This window comes from Danio aesculapii, chromosome 11, assembly GCF_903798145.1.
Source record: "Danio aesculapii chromosome 11, fDanAes4.1, whole genome shotgun sequence".
Taxonomy (NCBI): domain Eukaryota; kingdom Metazoa; phylum Chordata; class Actinopteri; order Cypriniformes; family Danionidae; genus Danio; species Danio aesculapii.
The window spans coordinates 2,648,063-2,669,738 of NC_079445.1; the positions used below are offsets into that span (position 1 = coordinate 2,648,063).

At 37.3% G+C, this 21,676-nt stretch overlaps 1 protein-coding gene across 2 annotated transcripts; it reads left to right on the forward strand.

The window, feature by feature from the left end:
- The first annotated feature begins 3,095 nt into the window (after positions 1–3,095).
- On the forward strand, positions 3,096–20,512 carry dnajc14 (DnaJ (Hsp40) homolog, subfamily C, member 14). Of its 2 annotated transcripts, none has more exons than XM_056468062.1 (8): positions 3,096–3,148; positions 5,809–7,085; positions 8,348–8,446; positions 8,782–8,888; positions 10,948–11,067; positions 11,172–11,332; positions 11,587–11,689; positions 13,922–20,512. In XM_056468062.1, the coding sequence occupies exons 2-8, from the start codon at positions 5,994–5,996 to the stop codon at positions 14,229–14,231; spliced, it is 1,992 nt and encodes a 663-aa protein (XP_056324037.1). In that variant the 5' UTR covers positions 3,096–3,148; positions 5,809–5,993; the 3' UTR covers positions 14,232–20,512. The 2 variants fall into 2 exon arrangements, with proteins under 2 accessions (XP_056324037.1, XP_056324036.1); XM_056468061.1 differs by having other exon boundaries at positions 3,102–3,427.
- The last annotated feature ends 1,164 nt before the right edge of the window (positions 20,513–21,676 follow it).

Genomic DNA, 21,676 nt, shown 5'->3' on the forward strand with positions numbered 1-21,676 from the left:
TTCCCCGGCACCACACGTCACTCTCACTGGTTGTTGAGCGCATATAAAGAAAAAAAGAAGGAAGGAAAAGAAATGAATTGTCAATTAATTTAAGTGCGCGCATTTAAAGACAGACAGACAGACAGACAGACAGACAGACAGACAGACAGACAGACAGACAGACAGACAGATAGACGGACGGACGGACGGACGGACGGACGGACGGACGGACGGACGGACGGACGGACGGACGGACGGACAGATAGATAGATAGATAGATAGATAGATAGATAGATAGATAGATAGATAGATAGATAGATAGATAGATAGATAGATAGCACATAACTCCATGGTCATGCCACACTATTCATGTTGTACTTATTAAAATTGTTTACTTCAAGGTTAGCAAAAGTAAAGCCAATCACTGAAGCAACAGCGCCACCTGGTGGACCACTTTACACTAATTTATATTCCAATTTAAAATATATGTTGACAAAACTGTAATGTGAGATAATGACATTCATCCAGTGCTGGTTTTATAACATCACATCAATAAATGTTTCATAACATCACCCCTAATTTGAATAAACTGTACCACAATAAACACTAACAATGATAAGCAGAATTTTAATACAATTATAAATGTATTATCAACGTGCTGTAGGAGCAGACGACACCTCTAATCACCATTAAGTGAATATTATTATTAATTATTTATTGATTTATCAATTATTTTCACATTACAGTTTTGAGTTAGGGGTGACGCAGTGGCACAGTAGGTAGCGCTGTCGCCTCACAGCAAGAAAGTCGCTGGTTTGAGCCTTGGCTGGGTCAGTTGGCCTTTCTGTGTTGAGTTTGCATGTTCTCTCTGTGTTCGCGTGGGTTTCCTCCGGGTGCTCCAGTTTCCTCCACAAGTCCAAAGACATGCGGTACAGGTGAATTGGGTAGGCTAAATTGTCCGTAGTGTATGTGTGTGAATGAGTGTGTATGGATGTTTCCCAGAGATGGTTTGCGGCTGGAAGGGCATCCGCTGCGTAAAAGATGTGCTGGATAAGTTGGCGGTTCGTTCCACTGTGGCGACCCCGGATTGATGGAGGGACTAAGATGAAAAGAAAATGAATGAGTTCTGAGTTAACAGAGACCTCTGATGGTGGACAAAATTTCACTTTCCACTAAATTATTTACATTTTATCTTCCACTAAAAGCAGTCTAACTTCCTAAACAAAACATATTCAATATTTCACTCATAAAATGCTGAGATACCTTGATAATTACAGTAATCTATGCAAACTGACAAGTCATAAAATATCAAAAACAGTTTCAGCAGATTCACAACAAAAATAAGCTTATTTAAAAATCAAGTTCAGGTTTTCAGGTAACTATTTGCTCATGAAGGATTTTTGGGAAGAAAATTTGTTTTTACTATGTAGGTTAAGATATGCTAAAACATTTATACTAATTATATACAGTCACTGGTCACTTTAGGAGGTACACCTGTCCAACTGCTCAATAACACACAATTTCTAATCAGCCAATCACATGGCAGCAACTTATTTAGGCATGTAGACACGGTCTAGGCAATTTGCTGCAGTTTAAACCAAGCATCAGAATGGGGAAGAAAGGGGATTTAAGTGACTTTGAACGTGGCATGGTTGTTGGTGCAAGACGGGCTGGTCTGTGTATTTCAGAAACTGCTGATCTACTGGGATTTTCAAGCACAACCATCTCTAGGGTTTACAGAGAATGGTTTGAAAAAGAGGAAATATCCAGTGAGCGACAGTTCTGTGTTCCGACTCTTGATTTCTACTTCGACCTTCGGAATGTAGGGTCAGAATTTGGTGTCAAAGCATTAATCCATCCTGCCTAGTATCAACGGTTCAGATTGGTGGTGGTGGTGGTGTAATGGTGTGGAAGATATTTTCTTGGCACACTGTGGTCACCACAGCCTACCTGAGCATTGCTGCTTTATGACCACAGTGTACCCATTTTCTAAAAGGCTACTTCCAGCAAGATAACACACCATCATAAAGCGCGAATCATCTCAGACTGGTTTCTTTAACATGACAATGAGTTCACTGTACCTAAATGGCCTCCAAGGTCACCAGATCTCAATCCAATAAAGCATTTTTGGGATGTGGTGGAGATTCACATCATGGATCATGTCAATATGGAGCAAAATCTCTGAGGAATATTTCCAGTACCTTGTTGAATCTATGCCATGAAGGATTAAGGCAGACCTGAAGGCAAAATGGGGTCCAACACAGTACTAGTAAGGTGTACCTAATAAAGTGGCCTGTAAGAGTATATAATAAAGCGAATTAACTGTATTAATAATGATTGAAGCAAAAACGTGATGTCTTTTTATTATTTAATTTCATTTCTGTATTGCAATTTTATTTTTTATGCTTTATTGACAAAAACTAGCATGTACAGTGTGCTAAATAAAATACTGTATATGTAGAAAAGAACATTTTTCACCTGATTTAATAAGAGGAAATGGGAAAGAGAAAAACAAAGACAGAAAAACAGGAAGCCTTAATTTACAAACAAATTTATTACACATGATTTCCCAAATTTCCATTTCCATAGGAAATTACAATGCACTTTTAATACAGAAAATCTACACGTACACATTTTATGTACAAATATTAATCGTTTTAAAGAGGTAGTTCACCCAAAAATAAACATTTACTCACTATTTACTCTATTAAATAAGCTGAAAACCTGTAACCATTGACTTTCATGGTATGAAAAACAAGTGGAAGTCAATGGTTACAGGCTTTCCGCTTTCTTCAAATATATATTATTTTGTGTCTGGCAGAAGAAAGAAACTCATAAAGGTTTTAAGGACGAGTAAATGATGACAGGATTTTAATTTGTGGGTGAACTATCCCTTTAATTTCATTGCTAGCTTATTTTTAGATTAGCCATCAGATTTACATACATATTAATCGGTTTTCTAGCACAGTGAAGAAAAGTTTGCTTAGTAAACTTGCAAATGAATGTAAATTTTACAACACAAAATAAACTTTTAGCTTTGTACACACGATCACGATCTGAATGACAGGAAAGCTAACTTAAACGGAAGTGACGTTCCCGCGCTGCTGCTGCTGTATCCGGAAGTGAACAGGAATGAAGAGAGAAGGACAGTGAAAGCAGCTAAAGATAGGTGAGAAGACGGACTGAGCTGCTTTAAACCCATTTTACACGCGAGATCAGTTTTACCGTCTGTACGCTGTTCATCTAACGTAGTACTGCAGCAGAGCTAGCTGTTGCTGCTTCTCTGCTAGCATATCCGCTAAAGCAGCACCGCAAATGAAGAGATCAAACACATATAAAGACCATACAACATAAACACTGAGGAGAAACACGAGCAGTGTCTATAAAGCATCTGTTGGCAGCAGCTGAAGAGTCGATGCTAATGCACTTTATCAGGACGGAGAGTTCAGTAAGTTACATGTGATGTTTACATTTATTCCTCCCTCGTGGCTCTGATCTGAGAGCTGCTTAAAAAGCGCTATTAAATGTTACGATATGAGTTTTGTTTATATGGAGTTAGCTGTGTGACTTAAAGCGTTAGGATCAGCTGATTTACTTGCATTAACAGTTACGATGTTTAGTTATTAGTTAGTCAACAAAAAGCTTACGGTAAATTAACTCGATTAGCGTTAATAATATGTTGTTGACACAGTGAATGATTTGTTTTTGTGTAATTAATAAAGTAACCATGTGATAAAGATCAAAATCTCCCACAAAAAAAGCCAGATTTTTTTTTAATTAAATTAAATTTGAATGTAGAGTTTAAGGCACAAAATACATTTTACGAATGTTTTAAGCTCAAAACACCCTATCAGTCATTAAATCACTTTATGATGTTATGAAATCTTAATGGTTATTGGGATTATATAAAAGGGCAAAGTGTGCCAAGAAAATATCCCCCACTCCATTACACCACCAGCAGCCTGAACCATTAATACAAGGCAGGATGGATCCATGCTTTCATGTTGTTGATGCCAAATTCTGACCCGACCATCCGAATGTGGCAGCAGAAATGGAGACTCATCAGACCAGGCAACGTTTCTCCAATCTTCTATTGTCCAGTTTTGGTGAGCCTGTGTGAATTGTAGCCTCAGTTTCCTGTTCTTAGCTGACAGGAGTGCCACCCGGTGTGGTCTTCTGCTGCTGTAGCCCATCCGCCTCAAGGTTGGATGTGGTGTGTTGAGATGCTCTTCTGCAGACCTCGGTTGTAACAAGTGCTTATTTGAGTTACTGTTGCCTTTCTATCAGTGGAACCAGTCTGGCCATTCTCCTCTGGCATCAACAAGGCATTTGCACACACAGAACTGCCGCTCACTGGATATTTTCTCTTGTTCAGACCATTCTCTGTAAACCCTAGAGATGGTTGTGCGTGAAAATCCTAGTAGATCAGCAGTTTCTGAAATACTCTGAGCAGCCCGTCTTGCACCAACAACCATGCCACATTCAAAGTCACTTAAATCCCCTTTCTTCCCTAATCTGATGCTCGGTTTGAACTGCAGTTGATCATGTCTACATACCTAAATGCATTGAGTTGCTGCCATGTGATTGGCTGATTAGAAATTTGCGTTAACAAGGAGTTGGTCAGGTGTACCTTATAAAGTGTGCGGTGGTATGGAATAACTTAAGTAGTTTAACTGAGCCTTTTTGATTTGTTATTATTATTTATAATTGACACAATTGGCCTCTGTTGTGGCAACTACACTGATAAACGTGTAGAAATATCTTGCACGCGAATATGTTACAAATAAATGGCAAGCAACACATTAATTAAAAAAAAATAATGTCCAGAAGAAATGTGTAATAGAAAAATAGCATGAAAAATATTAGAAAAAGAATCAGAGGGGGAACAACTTTGTCTTCAACTGTATAAAATGATTTATTTAGAATCAATAAACTTTATTTACACAATTTAATAAAAAATGTAAATATTCTTTTGTGGTATTACGCAATATGACACTTTGAACCTGGCTGTATGGATGTATTGTTTACACTGGAGTCTGATAAGACATGAGAATTTATTTGGTTACAACCCTCACAGTGCATCATGGGTATTCTCTAGCCTTAAGGTGCTACTGCAGTGCATTTGAATAAGTACACTTGATAAGGTCCACTATGGTTTCGAACAGCACATGTATTGTCATTTGTTATGTCGGACTTCTTAAACTCAATTCCTGCAGTTTAGTTTTACCCTGATTTGAACTGAATGTTGTTCAGATGCAGTATTTACACACTTATAATTGATTAGGTTATACTTGTATTCAATTGTGTAAACTCATTGATTTAAAGGGGACCTATTGTGCAAAAATCACTGTTATAAGGGGTTTAAACACAGTTGAGTGGCAACAGTGTGTGAATATAACCAGCTTCTAATGGTAAAAATTAATTAATTAATTTAGAAACACTTTGATTGACATTCTCCTTAGGTATGTCATTCAAAAGGGGCAAGCCCCGCCCACTTGTGACTATCTCTCCCTCATTAGCATAGGACATTAGTCTTGTTTTAGAATCTGCCACTATGCTGACACACAGGCATTTGTAGCTCCGCCCTCTTTTGAAAAGAGCGCAATCTCATTTGAATTTAAAGCGACAGTCACCAAAACGCCATAAATTTATCAGAAATTTAAAGGGGAATTTTCAGACTTTTTTGCGTCCGACCTTTGTGTTTACATAACTGGTTTCTATTAAGTCCAATGAACTTTCATTAATGTTTAAGTGACTCAATTCTTGTAATTGATTCCGCTGTTCATTTTCAGTGGAGTATGTTGTTGATAGATTTCTTCTCATTTGCAGGTGTTCACAATGCTACTGTGATTCGCAAATGTCCACATCTAATCTTCTGCAATGCTGGACATGCTGAAGACCCCCGGTGGTGTTTCCTTTGTATATATGAGACGGATGATAAACACAATGCATGCGTGTTTAAGTCTGCTGCCGCCTTGAAGCTCATGATGGGTCTCTTAAGCGTGAGGTAGTGAATGTTCAGGTATTTGAGCAAGATGGAAGAGGACATGGCTGTACACTGGGAGACAGTAGAGGAAAACACTGACCGTGAGACTCCCAGTGTGTCTATGGCCAGTTCGTATTTTGAAAATGACACTCATCACGGACCTTTCATGTGTGAACATGAAGCGCTGGATGATTTTGATTGTGAATTCCCTGATGAAGACTTTGATTTAGATGAGAATGAAGAACAAAACGCCAAAACCGAAGATCTGATTGACAATCAAGCGGAGGATGAGGAGAAATCGGATCTAGGAGAGAAGAATGAGTTACGAGACGATGGAGAATCCAGATCCCGGAATGCTGGATCCGGGAGGAAGGGAAAGTCCAAGAAGAGCGGATTGGGGATGGGACTTTATGAACAAACCCAATCATGGACATCATCATCATCCTCCATGCCTCATAAATCCTTCCTTGCATCTAGCAGACATAAGCAGGTGAGACGACGCAACCACCACCTGCACAATAACAGCCGCGTGCGCAGGAAAAACGGGATCCCCCTGGTCATGGTGTGTCGGGATTTCCTGTCTGATTTCATCAGTCCTTGGTGCATCTCCTGCATTCATATGTTCGTGGAGCTCATTATTTCTCTGACGCACCGCTGTGGCCTCCTGGTGGAGTCGTCTGGAATTGCACTGTATGATTTTGGCACTCAAATGCTTTGTAAGGTCACCGATATTCCAGGTTTGACGCAAGACATGAGGCGGATCGTGGACTGGAGCCGGTGTTCGACTGTAGCTTTAATTGACGGGATCATCCGGTCTACTTGTAAAGCTCGAAACTCGCTTTTTTCCACTTTAAGAGTTGTCCGAGTAGCTCTAAGCGCCGGATCTCAGATGATGAAGTGTGTTGTTGGAAGGCTGGCGGGAGAGAGGGGAAGGAAATGGTGGCTTGCGTTTCAGAGCAGCAGGATTTGGAGGAAAGTCTCGGATCTGAGTGTGAGGATTCATGGCTGGAGCTTTAAACGAGGCGCTGGAAGCGAAAACTCAAATCCAGAGTCTCCGAACAGGGGAGCGGAGAAGTGGCAACCTGGAGAAGAGCTGCAGAGGCTGCTGGCCCTGGCCAAGGTAGGTGATTTGAGTGTTTACGAATGCAAAAAATTGTCTGGTGTCTTAAAGGATCACTACATTTATTTTTGAAGATCATTTTACAACTTCCCTTGTGTTAAATAGTTGAGTTTTACCATTTTTGAGTCCATTCAGCCAATCTCCGAGTCTGGCAGGAGCACTTTTAGCTTAGCTTAGCATAAGTCATTGAATCCGATTAGACCATTAGCATCTGAAAATAGTCCTAGCCATATCGGTCTAGAAAAATAGCTAGTTTTCATCTTAGTACACGATGTAACTATTGAAGAGTCAAACTTTAAACTGGAAATTTATTCAAACTCTTTGGTCATTTTGAGTGAGATGCTAATGGTCTAATCTGAATCAATGATCTATGCTAAGCTAAGCTAAAAGTGCTCCTGTCAGACCCGGAGAAGGGCTGAATGGATTCAAAAATGGTAAAACCCAATTTAACTCTAGAGAAACTGTAAATATTGTCTTTTTTTAAAAGTAGTGTTTTCCATTAAAATTATTTTTATTAGCATAGATCATTGAATCAGATTAGACCATTAGCATCTGAAAATAGTCCTAGCAGTCTAGAAAAATAGCCACTTTTCATCTTAGGACACGATGTAACTATAAAAGTGTCGAGCTTTAAACTGGAAATTTATCACAACTCTTTTACGATTTTTGAGCAAGATGCTAATGGTCTAATCTGATTCAATGATGTATGCTAAGCTAAAAGTGCTCCTGTCAGACCCTGACATGGGCTGAATAGATTAAAAAATTGCAAAACTAAACTGTTTATCTCTATAGAAGCTGTAAAATGAGTCTTTATTTTTATTTTATTTTTTTTAAGCAGAGTGTTCTATTAAAATTATTTTTATTAGCATAGATCATTGAATCGGATTAGACCATTAGCATCTGAATCTCAAACTGTTCATTCGAGAGGAATGTCATATTGTTATCGCAATACTCAACAACAATATAGCATATTGTACCAGTATCGTGGAGCCCTAGTTTGAAAGTCAAATGATTAATTATTTCTTTTAAGCTAAAAATACCAGCTGAAATTCCAGTCAGTTACCGTTATGGAATCGAATGCGGACTTTGAACTCGACCCTCGATTCTAAACGAATTTGAATCAACGAATCGATTCTTTTTCAAATCGAGACACAGCCCTAAATATATACAAATATATAGTTAATAATGGATTACAATTATGTAAACAACCATAATTGAAGTGTATTTTAACATTATTCTCATCATCATCTGCTGTGCTTCAGATCCCTGAAGAAGAGTTGGACCCGTTTAATGTTCTGGGAGTGGATGTTCATGCCACTGAGTCTGAGCTGAAGAGAGCGTACAGACAGCTGGCGGTGCAGGTGAAACTAAAACACACTCTGAAACAGATTAAGGTTTAATGGATCATTTGTGCACAGAATCAAACCTGCTTTGAATCTGTATATGAATAAAAAATGGCAAATATTGTATAAATAAAAAATATATAAACTCCAAAACAGTATAAAAGCAAAATATTTATAATGTAAATGATAACCGCTTAAAAATAGATATGAATATTTAAAATAATTAATATGTAATGTTACATTTTGATATTTCAAAACAATAATATTAATATTTAATTGATAAACATTTTCTCAAATATATACATCTGTGTGTGGTTGCCTTGGATATAGATAGAATAATAAACTATGCACAGGTTCATCCTGACAAAAACAAGCACCCGGGGGCTGGAGAGGCGTTCAAGGTGTTGAGAGCCGCGTGGGACATCGTCAGCAATCCAGAGACGCGGAGAGAGTATGAACTGTGAGTGCCGTCACACAACGACCTACTCTACACTCATTTACTGACATTAATATATTAATCAAATGTCTTACTCCAAAATCAGAAGACTGATTTAAAGGGGTTTCTCCGATTTATTCTGGGAACAGGCATATCACAACATCCCACGTTTAAGTAAATAACACATTTAGAAAATAAATAATTATAACTTGAAATCTGCATATTAGAATGAGACACTGGACTGTCGTGGTTTTAATTGGAGTAAAAAATGATTAATTATACTTAGTGAATTAAGATTTTACTATTAAAAAATGGTTTCAGTCGGTGCTAATAGCCTAGTGGTTAGTGCGTCGACACATAACACCAAAGTGCTCACGGTGACCCGAGTTGGATTCCCGGCTCGAGGTCCTTTGCCGATCCCTCACTCAACCTAGGATGAAAATATGAACTCGTTTAGTTTTCTGCTGATAGATTGGAGCAATTAATGCCTTACTGATTCTTTATATTTGATACTGTAATATTGACTATGCATCATCAAACAGAATTGGAAATTGGTGGGGGTCGTTGAATTGATATTTATTATATTATTTTTTCAGCCTGTATGCTTTGTTAAAAACAAACAAAAAAAACTTGCATTGCAAATATCAGTTTGCTTTGCCTTTCATGCACACCAAAGCTTAATAGTGTGATTATAATATTGTAAGAATATATAATGTGAAATAAATCTGACAGTTCGGATCACACTATGGTTTTTGAGTCATGGATTGGGCCGTTTTTCGAATCAGCAAAAAGGGAGGAGACATTTATTCATTCATTTATTTTCTTTTTGGCTTAGTTCCTTTATTGATCAGTGGTCGCCACAGCAGAATGAACCGCCAACTTATCCAGCACGTTCTACGCAGCGGATGCCCTTCCAGCTGCAACCCACCACTGGGAAACATCCATGCACATTAACACACATACACTACGGACAAAATCGCCTATACCACATGTTTTTGGACTTGTGGGGGAAACCGGAGCACCCGGAAGAAACCCACGCCTACACGGGGAGAACATGCAAACTCCACACCGAAATGCCAACTGGCCCAGCCAGGGCTCGAACCAGCGACCTTCTTGCTGTGAGGTGATTGTGCTACCCACTGCGCCACTGTGATGCCTATTTAAAAAAAAGTACTGTAAGAAAACTGTTGGTTTTTGCAAACATAACTTAAAACCAGTCATTTTGTTACAAATCAAGAAATAACCACCTGAATAAAAAGTTAAATATTCAGTATTGTGAAAAATGATCTTCGCTACTGTTGCTGATAAATGTATAAATATGCCATTATAATCTTGTACAACACATCATATTTATTTTCAATCAATGATTCGATAATTCACTCGTATCACGTCATGCTTCATTACTAGACGAATCATTTTTTAAGTACTATTCAGTGACATATTTTTGATGGTTGTTTGTCGCCACCTACTGGTTAAACAATGTAATTGTTACAACATTCAACAGCATCAAGTTGCATTAAACGGTGATTTCAACCTTTACCATAAGCATCAGTGTTTATATCTGAACTATAAACAGCACGTCTGTGTTATTTGATTGTTTATAACTTTGTAATGAACTGAAAAGTGTAAGAACTGAATCGGTTTTGAATGCAGCGCACACAAGGATCATTCAGCAAATCGTCATTATTTTATCATTTAGGTTGCGTGGGTGTTTGAATTGAGATCCCGATCATTTAATCTTTAATTGCGCAGCTTTACACTGAATGCATTAATGCAGGCTCAACAAGAAGTGACAGAAAACAGCTTTAATAACCTAAGAAACCCTTTGGGTGCCTCCACAATTTCTTCCGTCATCATTACTGTTTACAGGGAAGCCAGAATGCTTTTATACATGTGATTTTTGATCATTACAAATGTTGGATTAATCCACAAGTAAAACATAAAGTTATTAATCTGCGGGTCACGTGTGTTTCAAACTGTGGGACGTGATCTGTTACACCCCTAGAATCAAATGTTTTTAGAAAGTCTGCTATAATGCGACGTCTGTAATATCTCCGTGTTTATTTCTATGTTGTGTCTACAGGAAGCGAATGGCAGCGACCGAGCTTTCCAAATCCATGAACGAGTTCCTGACCAAGCTACAGGACGACCTGAAGGAAGCCATGAACACCATGATGTGCACTAAATGTGAAGGCAAGCACAAGTGCGTATTACTGATGTTTCAGGTTTGTGCGTTCGGATACGGATCTCCTGTCCTGTGTTTTGAACTGTGTTTGCGTCTTCATCTGTTTTCATCTTCATCCACAGGCGCTTTGAGATGGACCGGGAGCCCGGCGAGGCCCGATTCTGTGCTGAATGTAATAAGTGGCACGGTGCTGAGGAGGGAGACCTGTGGGCCGAATCCAGCATGCTGGGACTGCGGATTACATACTTCGCATTCATGGACGGAAAAGTCTTTGACATCACTGGTAGGGTTTGTGGGATGTTTTGGGGCCTGTTTATTATTATTATTGTACTATATACTGTCTTTTTCTTTAATTGATGTTACTTTGCCATGTCTATGAAGCACGTCATGTTCAACATTCATGTTTTAAGGTGCTGTACAAATAAAGTTGACCTTGATCTTGACCTAAATAAAACCTAGCATTGCTGGCTAGCTAGCTAATCCAGCTTCAAGCTACAGGCATCAGATGTCTGAACTATTTCTCTGTGTGTTGTTCAGAGTGGGCAGGCTGTCAGCGGATCAGCATCTCTCCAGACACACACCGAGTGCCGTATCACATCTCCTTCGGCTCTAAAGGTAGCAGTGGGCCCAGCCGCCACAGGTAAATGCTAGATTACATACTTAACTCTTGTGTAGTGTTCAAATTGACTCCCCTTTCATTATGTTCGGGGCTGTTTTTGCCCCATTGACTTCCATTATAAGGTTATTTTTTTGATTGCAAAGCCATGACACCATATGGTCATGCTTTCTTGATTGTTGGTGTTTTTTCCTGTTGGGAAGAGGTAAAAGTGTCGATTTTACCTCTTGCCAACCCATAGTGAACAGTTCTGTCATCATTTCTTCTCTCTTTGTTCTGTTGAACACAAAAGAAGATATTTTGAAGAATGTTGGAAACATGTAACCATTGACTTCCATATTTGTTTTACTATTATGAAAGTCAATGGTTACCGGTTTGTAACATTCTTCAAAATATCTTCTTTTGTGTTTACCAGACGAACATATAAGGGTTTGAAACCACACTTGGGCGAGTAAATAGTACGTATTATTTTCGAGTAAATAGTGAGTATTATATTTTCACTATTTTCATTCTTGGATGAACTATCTCGTGAAAGGAACGCTCCACTTTTGGGAACTAGGCTCATTTTACAGCTCCCCTGGAGTCAAACAGTTGAGTTTTACAATTTTTGAATCCATTCAGCTGATTCTCCTGGTGTGGCGGGGGCAGTTTTAGCTTAGCATAGATCATTGAATCAGATTAGACCATTAGCATCTCGTTCAAATCAAAATAGTTTTGATCATTTTCCAGACAAGTCAGGCTTTTAATAGGAAAAATCTAAACATTTTTTATTTGTTTGAGCAAGATGCTAATGGTCTAATCAAATTCAATGAACTATGCTAAGCTAAGCTAAAAGTGCTGCGTTCAAGTCCACTTTTAGACACGCACTTACAAACTTCCCTTCACTTGTTCCCTCAGGGGAATCCCCAGTGCTATTTTAAAGTACACTCCACTTCAAGTGAACAAGGGAAGCTTACATGAACAAACTCTCTATTTTGACAGAAGGAGCGAGTCGGCTTCATGTGTCCACTTCAGCAACTATATATTCCAGAATGCAATGCGATTGTGACGTCACAACAGTGTAGTGCTCAAGGGTTTAGGGCATTCCATTTAAACACATTCAAATGCTCCGCCAGTAGTGGACACTAGCATAACGTAATCAATGACCTACATCTGAGGGAAGTTAGCAAGTGAATGACATAAAAAATTGGAAAGGAATGCAGACATTTATTTATTTATTTCTATTGTTAGTTTGTGCAAGATGCTAATGGTCTAATCCGATTCGATGAATTATGCTAAGCTAAGCTAAATGTGCTTAAAGTGATTGGCTAAATGGATTCATAAATGGTAAAACCCTACAAACTCTAGGTGAGCTATAAAATTAGCTTTTTCCAAAAATAAAAAAATGGAGTGTTCCTTTAAAGGCAGAGTTCACCCAGGAATGAAAGTTTACTCACCATTTACTCACCCCTGTGTGGTTTCAACCCCTATTCTTTTCTTATCTTGGACACAAAAGAAGATATTCTGCAGAATGTTACAAACGTGTAGCCATTGACTTTCATAGTAGGAAAAACAAATACTATGGAAGTCATAATGATGTCACAACAGTGTAGTGCTCAAGGGTTTATGGCATTCCATTTAAACCCATCCAGATGCTCTGCCAGTAGTGGACACTTGCGTAAACTAATCAATGACATACTTCTGAGGGAACGAGACTGAGGTAAGTTAGCAAGTGAAGGACATAAAAAAAATTAAATTAAAAGACATTTATTTATATTTATTGATATTTTGAGTAAGATGCTAATGGTCTAATCCGATTCAATGAATTATGCTAAGCTAAGCTAAAAGTGCTAAAAACCGAGATTGGCTAAACGGATTCAAAAATGGTAAAACTCAACAGTTTGAACTCTAAGTGAGCTATAAAATTAGCTTATTTCCAAAAACAAAGTGGAGTGTTCGATAGTTCCCCCAAGAATGAAAGTTTACTCACTATTTACTCACCCCTGTGTGGTTTCAACCCCTATTCTTTTCTTCTGTTGGACACAGAAGAAGATATTCTGCAGAATGTTACAAACATGTAACCATCGACTTTCATAGTAGGAAAAACAAATACTATGGAAATCAATAGTTGCTGGTTTCCAACATTCTTCAAAACATCTTTTGTGTTCAACAGAGGGAATAAAACAAAAATAAAAGAATAAATGATGACTTTTCCTTTTAGAAGCCTCTAGATTTGAAAAAAAAAAAATCAATAGCAGTATTGATCCTGTGTTTCAGATCATCCTCAGATCATGCAGCAGGCCCAGGCGGTGGGTCACCAGCAGACCTGCAGGATTTCTTCAGCCGCTTCTTCCAAACTGGCTCCCCCAGTGACGCGTCTGCAAACGGAGGATTCTTCCCAACAGGAAACCCCCCTCATCACGGCCCGGGAGCCTCCGCTGGAGCTCCTCCTATGTTTTCAGGATCTCCTCCTCAAACTGGCTTTTTTAGCACCGGGGCCCAGCGTAGCGATGCTAGCGAACACTGGACTGAAGGAGCAAAACCACCACGCCGCCGCAAGAAAGTGCGCAAACCGTTCCAGCGCTGAAATGCGGAGAAAAACACACGGATGCAGCGGCGTGTGTGTTCTCGCACATGAGCGAACCACACCAGGATACAGTTTCCTGATTCAGTGTTGGTGCTTTTCAAGCTTCCTGATGATAAAACCACATGGAGATTCGCAGAGAAACGCTGGTTAACGATGGATGTTTCTTGTTTTTTTTGGTTAACTCTCGTCACAGATTACTCTGCATTTGGAATCGCACTCGCAGAAGGACTCCTGAATGATTTCCTGTGGTCGCTCTGAAGAACATGTTGAAAAATGACATTTTTTAAAGGGATAGTTCACCAAAAACATGTCAACTCTGTCATCGTTTGTTCACGCTGTCCTTGTTTCAAACCTTCGTTCTGTTAAACACAAAAGAAGATGTTTTGAAGAATGTTGGAAACCGGTAACCATTGACTTCCATGGTATTTGTTTTTCCTATTACAGTCAATGGTTACAGGTTTGCAACATTCTTCAAAACATCTTCTTTTGAGTTTAACAGAAGAAAGAATCTCATAAGGGTTTGAAACCACACAGGGGTGAATAAATAGTGAGTATAACTATAAAAGTGAAAATTTCCTCATGTATTCATCCTCAAGTGAGTTTCTTTTTTCTGCTGAACACTAAATGAGATATTTTGAAGAAAGCTGGAAACCGGTAACCATTGGCTTCCTTAGTTGGAAAAAAATACTGCAGAAGTCAATGGTTACTGGTTTTAGCTTTCTTTAAAATATCTTATTTAGTGTTCAACTGAAGAAAAAACACTTTGCAACCACTAGAGGGAGAGCGTGTAGTGAGTAAATGAAACGTTTTGGGCGAAATATCCCTTTAAAGGGACAGCTCACCTAAAAGAGAAAAGTTCCATATTTATTCACACCAAGTGAGTTTCTTTCTTCTGTTAAACACAAAAGAATATGTTTTGAAGAATGTTGGAAACCGGTAACCATTGACTTCCATAGTGTTTGTTTTTGCTGTTATGGAAATTGATGTTTACAGGTTTTCATCTTCCTTCGAAATATCTTAATTAATGTTCAACAAAAGAAAGAACTAGGTTTGCAACCACTAGAGGGAGAGTAAATTTAACTTAGCATTTTAAATCCCCTTAAAGGGAAAGTTTGCTTAAAAGTGGAAAAAAAATGTATTTATTTATACTCAAGTGAGTTTCTTTCTTCTGTTGAACACAATAGAAGATGTTTTGAAGAATGTTTGAAACTGGTAACCATTGACTTCTATGGTGTTTGCTTTTGCTGCTATGGAAGTTGATAGTTACCGGTTTTCATCTTTCTTCTATCTTATTTAGTGTTAAACAGAAAAAAGAAAACTTCGTTTGGAACCACAAGAGGGAGAACGTTTAGTGAGTAAACTACATTTTTTTGTGTGAACTATCCTTTTAAAGAGACCGTTCGTCTAAAAGTGAAAATTTCCTCATGTATTCACCCTCAACTGAGTTTCTTCTGCTGAACACTAAATGAGATATTTTGAAGAAAGATGGAAACCGGTAACTATTGACTTCCTTAGTTGGATAAACAACTACTATGGAAGTCAATGGTTACCGGTTGTTAGCTTTCTTTAAAATATCTTATTTAGTGTTCAGCAGAGGAAAAGAAACTTTGCAAACACTAGAGGGAGAGCGTGTAGTGAGTAAATGAAAATTTAAAGGGACAGTGCACCTAAAAGTGAAGATTTCTTTGTTGTTTCACTCAAGTGAGATTCTTTCTTCTGTTATACACAAAAGAAGAAGTTTTGAAAAATGTTGATTGCAATCTAGTGGTTGCAAACCCTTATGAATTTTCTTTCTTCTGTTGAACTTTAAATAGCCATTGATTTCCATAGTATTTGTTTTTCCTAATATGGAAGTCAATGGTTACCGGTTTTTAGCTTTCTTCAAAATATCTTATTTAGCATTCAGCAGAGGAAAGAAAATTTATAAATGTTTGCAACCTCTTGAGGGAGAGTATAGAGTGAGTGGATTTTTTATTTGGAGAACTATCTCTTTAAAGGGACAGTTCATTTAAAAGTGAAAAACTCCTTATTTATTCACTTTCAAGTGAGTTTCTTTTTATGTTAAACACAAAAGATGTTTTGAAGAATGTTGGAAATCAATTGAAAATCTAGTGGTTGCAAACCTTTGAGTTTTCTTTCTTCTGTTGAACACTAAATAAGTTATTTTGAAGAAAGGTGAAAACAGGTAACCATTGACTTCCATAGTATGAAAAACAAATACTATAGAAGTCAATGGTTACCGGTTTTCAACCCCCATTTTTTTTTTTTTTTTTTGCTTCTGTTGAACACAATCGAATATATTTTGAAGAATGTTACAAGCACATAACCCTTGACTTTCATAGTATCCAAAACAAATACTATGGAAGTCAATGTTTACCGCTTTCCAACATTCTTCAAAACATCTTTTGTGTTCAACAGGGGAAATGTTCAAGCAAGAAAAGAGAACAAATAATGACATTTCCTTTTAGAAACCTCTAGATTAGAAAAAGGCATCAGCAGTAATGATCCTGTGTTTAATATCCCGTGTGTTTCAGTTCATCCTCAGATCTGCAAAAACCGGTAACCATTGACTTCCATAGTAGGAAAAACAAATACTATGGAAGTCAATGTTTACCTGTTTTCAGCTTTCTTCAAACTATCTTATTTAGTGTTCAGCAGAGGAAAGAGAACTCATAAAGGTTTGCAACCACTAGAGAGAGACTATATACTGAGTAAATGAAAAATTTTGGGTGAACTATCCCTTTAAAGGGACAGCTGACCTAAAAGTGGAAAACGTTCTTATTTACTCACACTCCAGTGAGTTTCTTCTTCTGTTAAACACAAAAAGATGATGTTTTGAAGAATGTTGGAACTATTAACTTCCAAAGTATTAGTTTGTCCTACTATAGACGTCAATGGTTACAGGTTTCCAGCATTCTTCAAAATATCTTCTTTTGTGTACAACAGAAGAAACCGGTTTCAAATAAGTGACAGGTGAGTAGATTTAGTTTTGGGGTGTGAACTGTCCCTTTAATCACCCTCATGTTGATTTAAACCTTAATCTAATTCTTTCCCAGGTGATTTGCTTTCAGTGTAATGTCAAGCTCCACGAAGAACAGAAAAACAACCAAGAGCCGAAGTTTAAGCTTAAGTTAAGCTTTGCTCCTCAGATCTGGTCCAGGTTGATGCATGAAATTCAGTGTTTATGGTTTATGCAGGAAGTGATGTCACGATCTGCTGGTTTAATCAAGAATTTCCTATGGGTTTTATTTATTATTTAAATTTATTGATAAAGTAAGGTTTGTGATGGACAGTATTTGGACTCTTTCCACTCCAATGTGAATTACACTGCAGAGTTTGATGTAGTGATGTTATCTAAAAGAAGTCTGGGTGTTTTCTACAACAAAACGTCCGAGTTGTTTACCACAGACCTTATTTTACTCATGAATAAAAAAAACCCAAAGGAAAATCTGAAGGAATAGTTCACCAAAAAATGAAAATCCTGCTATAATTTACAAATTTTTTGTTGAATAAAAGATATTTTGAAGAATGTTGTAAACCTGTAACCATTGACTTCTATACAATTTTTCTTCCTACTATGGGAGTCGATAGTTACAGGTTGCCAACATTCTTCAAAATATCTTCTTTAGTGTTCAACAAAAGAAAGTACTAGTGGTTTGTAATCACTTGAGGTACATATTTGGGTGAACTAACCCTTTAGGATGATTGATGTTGAAACATTTGTAGACCTTTTTTGAAATGAAGCGAAGATTTTTTTTAAATTTGTCTTACATGACAAATAAATCACAAACAGTTTAAAATGACATGAAGGTAATAATGACATTTATATATATTTTATTTTCATTATTTTAAAGGTGAAGTTTTACCGTGTTTCTGGTTTCGCCAGGCTTGAATCTGCTGGAAAGTGTTGGGGAAGATGCTGAATGTTTAGTGATACGATCACATTAGGACTAATGTAAAAATCACACACAGACCTCAGGGATGACTTTCTCTTCATCTGCTACTAGAAAGAGAACAGGAAAAAGACGTGGGTGAGATTTCCCAGAGTTCCTGGGCCTATTGAACAGAGCTCATCATCATTTCACCAGTTATTCAAGCCTCAGAATTCAGCAGTTCAATATTAAAAATCGTTTTAAGTGAATCATTTAAGTGAATTGAATCTTTTCTTCGTTTCAAATCATTTGTTTAGCAGAGAATTGTTCTGATATCTTGGATTAATGTTTATGAGAGTTACTTGCTCATACCTTGAATTTGAAGAATTGAATCGTTTGTTTTTTTTGTCATATCAAACCCTATGCCTGGGCAATGAATCACTTGAATGATTCAGTTCACATTATTTGTTCGTTCATGTATTTGGTCTCTAGTGTTTAAGAGACTTCACTGTTCATTTATATTTACAGTGAGCAAAATAAACCGTGAGTTAAATCACAGAAGTCAAATACCTGAATCTGTTTTACTAATATAGGTATAAGAGAACGAACATTTTCCCGAGCGACACTTTCTCTCCGGATCTACTTGACGTAACTCATGTGACTTCATTCATTATTTAATTTACAACCCACCCCATATGCTTAGGATTAATTGCTCATACCATGAGGTATTTAATCGTTTGATTGTTTTTTAAATCAAACGCCATGCCTGTGCGATCAGTTGACTGATTCAGTTTATGTTATTTGTTCGTTTGTCATGTTTTTGGTCTCTTAGTGTTGAAATAGAGACTCCATTGTCCCTTATATTTACAGTGAGCAAAATAAACCATCAGTTAAATCACAGAAATCAAATTTCTGAATCGGTTTTGTGGTCTAAAATGGGTTTAAGAGGACAAACACTTTTCCCGCTCAGTAATCATGTTGAAAGATTCATTTACGCGAGCGACTTTCTCTTCAGGTGGATTTTTGACGTCTATCTTTAACTCACGATTTCATTCATTATTTAATTTACAATCCTCTCCATAAACTTAGAATTATTTGCTCTTACCTTGAAGCTGAAGATTTGAATCGTTTGGATTTTCAACGCTTTGCCAGTGCAATGAATCAATTGACTGATTCTGTTCACGTTATTTGTTCGTTCGTGTATTTGGTCTTTACTGTTGAACTAGACACTCCATTGTCCATTATATTTACAGTGAGAAATATAAACCATGAGTTAAATGACATAAATCAAATATCTGAATCTGTTTTAACGTCTAAAGTGGGTTTAAGAGGACGATCGCTTTTCCCGCTCAGGAATCATGTTGAAAGATTCATTTGCCCGAGCGACTCTTTCTCTTCAGGTGGATTTTTGACGTCTATCTTTAACTCACGATTTCATTCATTATTTAATTTACAATCCTCTCCATAAACTTAGAATTATTTGCTCTTACCTTGAAGCTGAAGATTTGAATCGTTTGGATTTTCAACGCTTTGCCAGTGCAATGAATCAATTGACTGATTCTGTTCACGTTATTTGTTCGTTCGTGTATTTGGTCTTTACTGTTGAACTAGACACTCCCTTGTCCATTATATTTACAGTGAGAAATATAAACCATGAGTTAAATGACAGAAATCAAATATCTGAATCTGTTTTAACGTCTAAAGTGGGTTTAAGAGGACGATCGCTTTTCCCGCTCAGGAATCATGTTGAAAGATTCATTTGCCGGAGTGACTCTTTCTCTTCAGATCATATTCTTGACGTGTTTTTAACTCATGTCTTCATTCATAATTTAATTAACAATCCACCACATATGCTTTGAAATAATTTAGCATAGCCTACATTGCAGCTGAAGATTTAAATCTTTACAGTTTTCATACCAAACGCCATGTCTGCGCAACGAATCACTTGACTGATTCGATTCACATTATTTGTTCGTTCATTTATTTGGTCTCTAGTGTTTAAATAGAGACTCGATTGTATATTATATTCACAGTGAGAAACATAAACCTTGAGTCAAATCACTGAAATCAAATATCTGAAGTGATTTAAAAGTCTCAAATGGGTTTAAGTGGACGAACAATTTTCTCGCTCAGGAATCATCTTAAAAAGATTCGTTTGCCAGAGCGACTCTTTCTCTCCTGATCTACAGATTCTTGACGTCTGTCTTTAACTCATGTCTTCACTCGGTTTTTAATTTACAATCCACCCCATTTGCTTTAAAACACAGACTGCTTTCCCTCTGTACAGCTGAACATAAAACGTGTGTTCACAAAAACCTGTTGACTTTTAGGTCAAGCGCTTGTTTAACGCAGGACCTTCAAGCAAATGATCAATTTCATGAATAAAAGGATTTTAAAGGATCGCCATAAGTAGTCAGATTGTTGTTTTTCTCAATGATATTTAACCCCATGTCTCCATTTAAAGCAATTTCAAATGAAGATAAATATGGTTTAGTGTAATTATTATGGATGTAGTTCACCAAAAACGGAAAATTGTCACAAAATAAGTTATTATTTGGAAATAATTTGGGAACTTTGTTTTCATGCACCTATTTTTACACCAGACGTTCATTGCGTTTCATCTTCTGAGGCGCAACTCATTAATTAAAGAAGAAAGCTCACAGTGGCTTCTCCGACCACAGCAAAATCTATTTTCCTGTCTTGTTATTTGGTGCCAGTTTATCAGGAAGTGACGTTTGGTTCTCTTTGACTCATTAAATCGAAATACGGCTTTATCCGCAAATGTTTTAAGCAATATTTTCATTTTTATGCAATATTTAAGTCTAATTTGCATCTTTGAATGGAAACATAGTCAACAGCAATAGGATTCCAACATTCTTCAAAATATCTTCTTTAGTGTTAAAAAAAAAACTCATAAAGGTTTAAGTAACTTGTCATTTTGTGTGAACTGTCCCTTTAAGGAAACAAGGCATTTGTGCATTAAGCGTGAAGAGATTTTCTAGTTGTAATAATCACACTGGCACTGATGTGAAGCCAAGCGAAAGCTAAATACACATCTTCCTGACAGCTCTTGCACATAAAAGGGCATCAGTGCTCCTGATTTTTCCCATCAGCCCTTTCCGTAAACATGGGATCAAATAATACACTGTAAAAAGTGATTATTTGACTTTACTTAAAAGAAATTCAGAAACCCTTTGCTTTAAAAATGATCAAAGGAGAGCTATTATGCAAAAATCACTTTCATAAGGGGTTTAAACACAGTTGTGTGGTAAGAGTGTGTGAATATGATCAGCCTCTAATGGTACAAATTAATTATGCTATTTGTTTATAATCACACTTGATAAAAACAGAAACACTGTGATTGACATTCTCCCTTTCTATGTGTCATCAGATGGGGAAGCCCCACCCACTTGTGATGATATCACTCTCACTAGCATAGGACATTAGTCTTGCTTTTGAATCTGTCACTATGTTGACACACAGGCATCTGTAGCTCCACCCTCATCTGAAAAGAGCACAATCTCATTTGAATTTAAAGCAACAGTCAGCAAAACGCTACAATTAGGATCAAAG